General features: G+C 44.5%; 3 protein-coding genes across 6 annotated transcripts; 2 read left to right on the top strand and 1 right to left on the bottom strand.

Annotated features, from left to right (window-relative positions):
• Positions 1-1,499: 1,499 nt before the first annotated feature.
• Positions 1,500-6,680, top strand: LOC117136491 (ran-binding proteins 9/10 homolog). Of its 4 annotated transcripts, none has more exons than XM_033297432.1 (12): positions 1,500-1,562; positions 2,330-3,717; positions 4,477-4,641; positions 4,710-4,903; positions 4,972-5,153; positions 5,227-5,339; positions 5,402-5,553; positions 5,612-5,814; positions 5,869-6,032; positions 6,088-6,227; positions 6,364-6,475; positions 6,530-6,680. In XM_033297432.1, exons 2-12 carry the CDS (start codon positions 2,382-2,384, stop codon positions 6,664-6,666), a joined length of 2,898 nt encoding a protein of 965 aa, XP_033153323.1. In that variant the 5' UTR covers positions 1,500-1,562; positions 2,330-2,381; the 3' UTR covers positions 6,667-6,680. The 4 variants fall into 4 exon arrangements, with proteins under 4 accessions (XP_033153323.1, XP_033153325.1, XP_033153324.1 ...); XM_033297434.1 differs by having other exon boundaries at positions 6,094-6,227; XM_033297433.1 differs by lacking the exon at positions 1,500-1,562 and having other exon boundaries at positions 4,713-4,903.
• On the top strand, positions 6,667-7,855 carry LOC117136499. The gene has a single exon (XM_033297442.1). The coding sequence runs from the start codon at positions 6,691-6,693 to the stop codon at positions 7,162-7,164; it is 474 nt and encodes a 157-aa protein (XP_033153333.1). The 5' UTR covers positions 6,667-6,690; the 3' UTR covers positions 7,165-7,855.
• Positions 7,856-8,055: 200 nt separating this feature from the next.
• LOC117136498 (succinate dehydrogenase assembly factor 2-B, mitochondrial) lies at positions 8,056-8,866 on the bottom strand. The gene is made up of 3 exons (XM_033297441.1): positions 8,792-8,866; positions 8,554-8,741; positions 8,056-8,491 (listed from the first exon to the last, which is right to left on the bottom strand). The coding sequence occupies exons 1-3, from the start codon at positions 8,807-8,809 to the stop codon at positions 8,221-8,223; spliced, it is 477 nt and encodes a 158-aa protein (XP_033153332.1). The 5' UTR covers positions 8,810-8,866; the 3' UTR covers positions 8,056-8,220.
• Between the last annotated feature and the right edge of the window lie 354 nt (positions 8,867-9,220).

A 9,220-nucleotide genomic window follows, 5' to 3' on the forward strand; every position in this document is an offset into this window, starting at 1 on the left:
TGCTGGGTCTCCATATTTGTGTGAATCTGAACAGGGGCCTTAAAAAACCTGCTTGGGGCTACACACAAATATGGACTCTGTGACGAACATTTTAGATGTAACGCAAAATAAGGTACAGTTTTGCATATTTCTTTTAGCTTAAACTTGATCAAATAACCCAATCAGCCCAGATCCAATTCCTTTAGGATCTGGTATCAACAGCTGATCCGATTCAGCTGGCAGTTTTGCCGGCTTCAAACATAAACAGAGAGCCAGAGCGCATTTAAATGTTAAATGGTATTGTTAAATAGAGGCGAAGCACCAACATCAGCAAACATACAGGCACACCGATAGCCGGATTGCTTAGTGAGAGCGAGAGAGCGCCGAGCAATGTGATGGTATTTGTGAGTGCCTGCAAGAATCGCACACTTCCATAGATCGCACGGCTCTCCCGTTCACGTATACAAAACGAGCCTCCAATTGAAAGTGAAGAGCGAGTGAAATCATGAGACTGTGTGCGTGGGTCTATCGAAAATAAGCACACCAGCGTAGGTTTTCTCTCAGTAAGTCACACATATAGATCGAATGGGTTTTAATAAGTCGGATAAGTCATTTACAGGAGTGTTACCATTTACAACATTGGATTTACTCCCAGTAGCTCGATCGTATTTCATAAGTTACAAGTACAGTTTTCGTGCTAGTTATAGAGTCTAATCAAGAATCCAGCAACATTCGTCTCTACACCAAGCGTGTGGTAATTTTCCACTATTTATCAGTTTCGTGATAGGATTTCTATTCGGAAAGGAAGCAAATGAAATAAAGAATGAAGGTTGAGGCGAAACGAACAAGAACAATAGAAGAGTGAGATAGAGAGTGTCAAAGCATTAAAGAGAAGCCGTAGAGCGAACCGGTAAATTCTGCAGCAGCGATAGTCTGTCAATCGAATCGAATCTTTTGAATTTATGGCGGTTTCTTATTTACCAGTGCAGCGATCTGTTAATTACATTCTAGGCAGAGTATTAAGAATTACTAAAGGATTTTGCGCTAATGCCCTTTTGAGGCTGATTGCAATATAAAACGCGTATGTTTGACAATCGTAATACGTTTATACTATAAGCGGAAGTTTCCAAGGAACAATTGTCCGTAATATCCTTACCGGCATGTCGTAAAGTATGCTCTAAAAAAGGGTAATATGATCTTTTAAAAAAAAATTAGCATTAAAAAACATAATGGTTTAATTTTAACAGAACAACTAGAATGTCAGCAGTAGTGCAATAATACCCTCCTAAAGTATTAGGACGGTTATTACCTTAAAATATTTAAAACTGCATCGTTTAAGAATAATTATTAATTTTAGCTTATAATGGCACTTTTTAAATGTGTTATTCCTTATCAAATTTTACATTTAGGCGCCTAAATAGACTTATTCGATAAGAATAATCGATAGCTAGTGAGCGCACTCGGATGTTGTCAGGTGTCGGAATAAATATCGATAGCATCGAATGAACATCGGTTTTTGTTCCAGCTCTATAGCATAAAGTCAAAACTTCGTAGATTTAACGACTCATAGCAATCGTTTGAAGGTAAATATAAGAAAATATCAACTGTAGATCCGATCAACAGCATAGAATGACAGCCAAATCGAATTCATCAGCTAATTAAAACACCAACAAAGATCATTTGCCCCAGCCAAAAAAAAAATGATAATTTTCTTCTCTGTGCGTGTGGGAGCTGCGAGTGTGTGTTCTTGCTGCATGCATATATGCGTGTGTGCGAGAGGGAGAGAGTGCTGCCAGTGTGTGAGCTGGTGCTTGTTTGTGTGTGTGTGGACAGTGACTCGTTGGTTAGAAGGGAAAACAAAGAAAACTTCAGAAAAGTACGACGTAAAAAGGCATTTACAAATGTAGAATTATCAAAATTGACTTGCTAGCAATGTTTAAAAGTGCAGAAAGCATTGGCTAATTTCGTTTGGCTATTGATTTTTTGCATTTTCGTGCATGCAATTTTGTAGCTGTAGTTGTTGCTGTTGTATTTTTTTGTGCTGCAGCTGCGCGTCGCAACTGTAAACTGCTGTTGCTGTTGTTGTTGTTTTGTATTTTGGGTCAGTTAACGAAAGAGAGTGCACGAGTGAGTGAGAGAGTGCGAATGAGGTGAACGGTGTAACGGACAAAGGACATTGCATTTTGGATGTTGTTTGTGTTTGCTAGTGTCCCTGCCTCCTTACCCCTCCCTTCGCCACTCCTCACGTATACACACACAGCATCTGCATATGCACTTCATCCGCTCTCTCTTTGGCTCGCTCGTTGCTGGCTCACTCTCTCTAATTCCTCGCTGAACGTCTCTCTCTCAGCCTCCTTTTGCAACCACAACAAGATAAACAACAACGACAACCCAACCATAACATGGAGAACGTCGAAGAGGCCCCACCACTCTCTTCGGAGAGCAACAGCAATAGCAACAACAGCAGCGCCAGCAGCAGCTCTCACCAGCTCTCTCAATCGGGAGCCATGGGTGCCGAAATAGCCCCCTCTACGTCTCGGTCACACTCTCATTCGCCCACACCCTCGCCCCCCGTCCCCGCGTCCTCTCACGACCAACCCCATCCCGATCACCCGAGTCCCCCATTGAATGCATCTGAAACGGAGGCTCGCGAGAATTCACCACATGATCACTCACCCACTCCTACTTTCCACCAGACTGCACCGCCACCCACGACTTCATCGACGGCACCGCAGCGGGACGAGCGGGAGCAGCAACAGCAGCAGCAGCAAGAGGCGCCACCATTGCAGCAGGATCAGCAGGAGAATCCGCCCGCGCAGGACCAGGAGCTGCACCCATTGCTGGATCAACAGAATCAAGAATATCCGGCAGTGCAACAGGATCAACAAGCGGAGCTAAACCAGGAGTTGCATCACATAGAGGGGCTTATCAGGCACCGAGAATCGCAGAATCAGGAAGAGCATCCACCACAAGCATCACTGGAAAACCGGGAGCCATCAGGACAAGAAGATACCAACCAAGAACCGGATGAGCCGCAAGATCGAGATCCCGAAATCGAACCAGAAGCCGAGCCACCGCCACCGCTGCTTCTTGAAGATCTGGACGAGCAGGACTCCGGATCGCAGGATCTTAACGAGCAGCAGCCGCCACTGATTATAGACGCCAACGCCATAGCCGAGACCATAGACGCCAACGCCGTGGAGCGCATCGACGACTACGAAGACGACGACGAGGAGGTGGATGAAGAGGAGGAGGTGGTAGAGGACCGGGTCGACAGAGCCGGCGAAGTCGCATCCGTTTCCGGTGCCCAGCGCCTGCACTCGGTGGCCGTTTTGCCGCGCTACTCCTCAGCCTCACGAGCCCCAAGGAGCAGCAACAATAACAACAACAATATCAGCAACCACAACAACAATAATAACAACACCAACAGTAGCAGCCTCTCGCGACGCACTCGCCACTTCTACAGCAACAACGGCAGTCACTTCAGCAACGACATGTTCCCCAGCCACGCCCCCCGCAGCAGCACCCAGACATCATCGCCCCGGGTCGGAGGTCGCCGCCATCACTCGACCCCCGCCGCCAGCTCCAATTCGCCACAGCACCAGGGCGTGGATCCCCTAAGGCTGCTCTATCCCAATGTCAACGAGAGCGAGACTCCGCTGCCCAGGTGCTGGAGTCCCCATGACAAGTGCTTGTCCATCGGATTGTCGCAGAACAACCTGAGGGTCACCTACAAGGGTGAGTACAATTCAAAGTCTTATCTTCTCTGTAGTTCTATAGATCTACTCTCCAATTAATACCAACTAAAATAGATAATAGGCAAAGGTTAGGCAATTATGATACATATATAGATTTCCTAGGAGCTGTCATACTTCAATCATAAATCGTTTTCTTACTACCATTAATACCTACAATCCAATTTGGTAATAAAATGTACCATCTGTAACCATTGAGAACAGCAGATTTATTCGAAATCCCGTCCACAGAATCTAATATTTGTCTTGAAGGATGTAACTCAAGTCAGTAGAAAGAAGAAGAGTAGTAGTGCAGCTGCAGTTTTCACTCTCTTTCGCTCTATCCCGCTCTGACACACACACACACATAGGGCACAGACAGGTGCTCTCAGCTGTGCACTGGTGGTTTTTGTTTTTCATTACCCACTTCTCCCACGCTCATTCGCGTGGCTGTTAAACCGCTAACAGCAACAGCTGGCCTACCAGTGCGACATAACATGTAAAATGCGCGTAAAATTTAAAACTGTATGAAGGTTATTACGTAGATGGTGCGTCGCATAGATGTAAAATGTATATTTAAGTTACTTTGATTTCAATAGGTAAAACATATAACTCAATAATTGGAAATATTTTATTTAAATTGGAAGTTGAAAGAATTTAAAGGAAGTTCATACCAAATGCATAAAAGAATATTATCTTATTGCAATGCTGTAGCATATAAAAATTGAGATCTGGCAAATACTGAAACCTCATGACTTTTTAGGTGTGGGCAAGCAGCACAGTGATGCCGCCTCAGTGCGCACTGCCTATCCGATCCCGTCCTCCTGCGGACTGTACTACTTCGAGGTGCGGATAATCTCCAAGGGACGCAACGGCTACATGGGCATTGGCCTAACTGCCCAGCAGTTCCGTATGAACCGCCTGCCAGGTTTGTGTTGCATTGTGCTGCTTGGCGAGATGTCCCCATGATTCCTAATAACCGCACCCCCCCTCAAGTAGGTTGGGACAAACAGTCGTACGGGTACCACGGCGACGATGGCAACTCGTTTAGCTCCTCGGGAAATGGCCAGACCTACGGCCCCACATTTACCACCGGCGATGTGATTGGATGTTGCGTCAACTTTGTGAACAACACGTGCTTCTACACCAAGAACGGAGTGGATCTGGGCATCGCATTTAGGGATTTGCCGGTGCGTATTCAATGGAATTTAAATACTGCTTCATCTTCTAACTTTTTTAATCTTTTTTATCCTTTTAGACTAAGCTTTATCCCACTGTGGGCCTACAGACTCCTGGCGAGGAAGTGGATGCCAACTTTGGTCAGGAACCATTCAAGTTCGACAAGATCGTCGATATGATGAAGGAGATGCGCTCCAATGTGCTGCGCAAGATCGACCGATATCCACATCTACTGGAGACCCCAGAAAACCTAATGAATCGGTGTGTTTCTCTGAAATATGTGTATAGACCATGGCTCAGTGTCAACTAACCCAATGTTTTCTAAATTGCTTAGCCTGGTTTCCACCTATTTGGTGCATAATGCGTTCAGCAAGACGGCCGAGGCCTTCAATGGCTACACAAATCAGACTTTTAACGAGGACTTGGCATCGATCAAGACACGTCAAAGTTCGTATATTTGCCATTGGAAATGGCAACGCAAGTTACCAACATTTAATTCACTCTTTCAGAGATCATTAAGCTCATACTGACAGGCAAAATGAGCCAGGCCATCGAGCACACACTACGCTCTTTCCCCGGACTTCTGGAAAATAATAAAAATCTCTGGTTCGCATTGAAGTGCCGCCAGTTCATTGAGATGATCAATGGAGCAGACATTGAGGTGGGTTTTTAAACATTACATGAGGTAGATAAGTAGAACCGGATGGTTTGTCTTACAGAACGTGAACAACAAAGTCACCGCCACCACACAGACCATGCCCACAAACCAGACGTCAGTGATACAGTCCACCAAGACGTTCAAGCACAGCAAGAGCGGCAATGGAAATGGCAACGTCAACATAAATCAGACTCAACAACAGAACAACACTGCGATTCCAGCTGTGATAAAGCCACAAGGCGGCGATAGGCCAGATATAAAAAAGTAAGTCAAACTATGGAACCTTTTCGGTTCTTTAACCACAACGTATTATTCAAGCATGTTGGTTGACGACAACTCCAACAAGTGCGTGGAGCACGACAGCAACAGCATGGACGTAGAAATGGAGCCCTGCCAGAGTCACTCCAACGGCGGGGACTCGAGCTCCAATGGCAATGCCAGCGCAGTGCGCAACTCTCTAGATGCCATCGACGAGGAAATGGGTATGTATCTATTGGCGGCGTTTCCGGGAAGATCCGTAATCCACAGCACTTGCAGATGTAGATGTTTCCCCCTCATCGCGTAACTGTGGTCGTGTGATCGAGAAGATCCTTGAGTTCGGCAAGGAACTGTCCAGCATGGGCCAGCAGCTGGAGAAGGAGAACCTAATGACTGAAGAGGAGCGTCAAATGTTGGAGGTAAACTATAAATATTTATAAACAATAAAATTAGGTATCTTACAGACCTAGAATTCTTTATACTTGAAAAATTACTTCAATAAGAATATTATTATCCCTAATTCCAGTCCCTAATATTCAATTTATGATTTTACAGGATGCATTTAGTCTGATTGCCTACTCTAATCCTTGGTCCAGTCCGCTGGGCTGGCTGTTGTGTCCCTCGCGACGTGAGAGTGTTTCCACCACGCTCAACTCGGCCATATTGGGTAAGTCTTTAAACAACTGTCTCGAAACGAGATTTCTCATTCTCGATTATGCAGAGTCCCTGAACTTCGAGCGTCGTCCGCCGCTGGAATACCTTGTGGCTCACGCCTCGGAGCTGATCAAGGTGATCGGACAGCACTCGCTGGGCGAGGACGCTTTCATTACCATCGACGATGTGTTCCCGCAAAATTGACCCAGTTCCCCGACGCTGCTGAAGATGTTCGAGACCACGCTGACCCTGCCGCGAACCAGTGTGCTTACGGAACCGTTGGGCAGCGCCGGAACCGGATCTGGGCCCTCCACATCAAAGGCTGCCGTGGCAGTTCAGACCAGCAAACGACGCCGAAGGCGACGGAACAAACGTCGCCGCAAATCCTCCCTGTCCAGCAACACCGATGCCCCGTCGTCCCGGACCTACGATCCCGTGATGACAGGCAGTACGCTCCGGTCGGCAGCTGTGGCATCGGTGGGCGGGAGCACGGGCACGGGACCAGTGCGTCGGGGTCGTCGCAGGAGCGGGGTCAGCTCATCTTCATCGGCGGCAGCGGCTGCAGCAGCGGCAGCGGAGGAGGAGGCGGAAGAAGCGGAAGCGGAGGCGGCTCGCCAGGAGGAGGCAGCGGAGATCTTGAGCGGAAACAGCAGCCCATCGATGTTCGTCGATCCGCAGGACTTCTTCGAGACACTGGACTAAATTTAGATTATTTACAATTTGCAGTAGGTTAAATTTTGTTGTTACTTCCGTTCTCTCTTTTTTACCTGCGCAACCGGCTTCAGTGCGCCTATTTAAAACTAATCGCCTTTCTTTTAATTGTTCGATTATGCTAAAGATGCGATGCGTTTGGCGGCCTTTGATTTGGCGTGATTTTTAATAACTTTTAACATATATTTTATATAGCCTCTGTAAGCATAACGTGTGTAATATTATGATGTATGATTAAATTTGCGAAATGTGCTGCGACACGACCCTTGAAACTGATTTAGCCCTTTGTTTTTCGCTTCCACCGCCCGAACACAACACTCACACACCAAAATATAATCTAGAATTGATAGTGAAGGGACTAGCCTGGAGCAAAAACTGTTCAATCATCTCCTTAGCAAGTTAATATAGAACCGAATCCATAGTTAACTGGTAGACATTCGCGTTCTAATTCTCCGTGTTTTCAGCGATTTTCGATGGACTCTGCGCCATCCCGTGTATTGTGGCAAGACTAAGCAAAAGCAAGTGAACATTTTAAGTGTAACGTTTCGCTATAGTGTTTAAGCGTATTAAAATTTAATCTATATATACAAGATTGGTCATACACACATTCGGCAAACATGAATAGAATTTAACTGGATAATCGTTTAAATATATTGTATGGATGTGTATTTCAGGAAATCAAGAACTGTGTTTTAAGGGGGTTCAAATGGGTTTACAAATCTTGGCCTAGTTCATTTTGAAAACTATAGAATATATGCCATTCTGACAATGTGTTCAATTGTATACATTAAAATTGCATTTTTTCAAAGGTCATGCTTTGTTAATTAAGCTGAAGTTTTCAACAAATATAAATAAAAATAAGAGCACATTCAAATTACCAAATCACTTGCAACCGTATTATTTATTATTCCGTATAAATGATCGTTTTTAAATACCAGGTAAAATGCAAGTTCAAGCCATTGGAACTTTAAGGATCAGGAGTAGAAAATAACACATTTTTTAATACATTTTTCTCTATGCTTATATATATAATATAGTTTATAGTGTTCACAAATCCGGCTGCCTTATCCTTTGCACTTTTTCATGGTTTTTGACGTGCTCCTTTAGCAGACGCATTATTTCGGTATCGAATTTGGGAGGTGTGGGCTTGGTATCGGTAGCCCAGTAGAATATATCCCAGTCGTTGCTGACTCCATTGATCAGCTGATCGTACTCGGCGGTCTGCTCGGCATTGAAGTCCTTCAAATGCTTGGCCACAAAAGTGCTCAGCAAGAGATCGTTTTCCAGCATTCCGCGTTTTCGGCTCTGATACAAAAGGCTGAACAAGATAATGTAAGATTGTAACTAAGAGTTAGGGATATTATCACTATAAGCTCATACCGCTGCTTGCGAGTCTCCAGCGGCTCATCCGGACGGACAGGATATTCCGGAACTGGCAAATGCGGCGGATCATCGTAGTCCACAATTTCCCCGGGTGTTGTGTACTCCGTTTTGTCCAAATTGCTGGCGAGGCGACTTTGGGCCATCATAGGTAGTTGCAGGCGACGGCCTACCGTAGATACCTGTGTCTAATTAAACAATTAGTAATATTTAAATAGGTCTGGGGCCATAAACTTACTATAAATTGCCGCAACATTTTAGGAAACGACAAAAACAATGATATAACGACAGTGTTGGTTAAGAAGGTGCACAAAACAAGTAGAATCGATATATTCCTGCTATAATAATCGATGACTGTATCTATAAATAGTGCTGAAAAGTGCACACTTTGTTAAATTCAACATTTTTCGGGTTTTGTATTTAACCGTTTAAACCACAAGCAAATTTAAATTGAAACAGTGGTTTTATTTTGAATATGAATATGTTTTGGAGAATTTTTAATAATTCTTTGCAATAACCTACATCAATAAATATATCTTTATTTGTATCCAAGTACTTGTATCTCAAATACTGTATTCATGAGATTCTTTCGAGTGGCCTACAGATATGTTTCAAAACAGATAAAAAATATAAATGTCTGTAAATACAAAGTGATGCAAAATATTTA

Source organism: Drosophila mauritiana, chromosome 2R, assembly GCF_004382145.1.
Source record: "Drosophila mauritiana strain mau12 chromosome 2R, ASM438214v1, whole genome shotgun sequence".
NCBI classification, from domain to species: Eukaryota; Metazoa; Arthropoda; class Insecta; order Diptera; family Drosophilidae; genus Drosophila; species Drosophila mauritiana.

Bases quoted from the DNA above. Each gene is read 5' to 3' on its own strand.
- LOC117136491 (XM_033297432.1), top strand. From the start codon at position 2,382: ATGGAGAACGTCGAAGAGGCCCCACCACTCTCTTCGGAGAGCAACAGC. The intron at 4,642-4,709 runs GTTTGTGTTGCA...CCCCCCCTCAAG, and splicing joins CCGTATGAACCGCCTGCCAG to TAGGTTGGGACAAACAGTCG. The intron at 6,228-6,363 runs GTAAACTATAAA...ATGATTTTACAG, and splicing joins AGGAGCGTCAAATGTTGGAG to GATGCATTTAGTCTGATTGC.
- LOC117136499 (XM_033297442.1), top strand. From the start codon at position 6,691: ATGTTCGAGACCACGCTGACCCTGCCGCGAACCAGTGTGCTTACGGAA.
- LOC117136498 (XM_033297441.1), bottom strand. The intron at 8,492-8,553 runs GTATGAGCTTAT...TATCTTGTTCAG, and splicing joins CTGGAGACTCGCAAGCAGCG to CCTTTTGTATCAGAGCCGAA.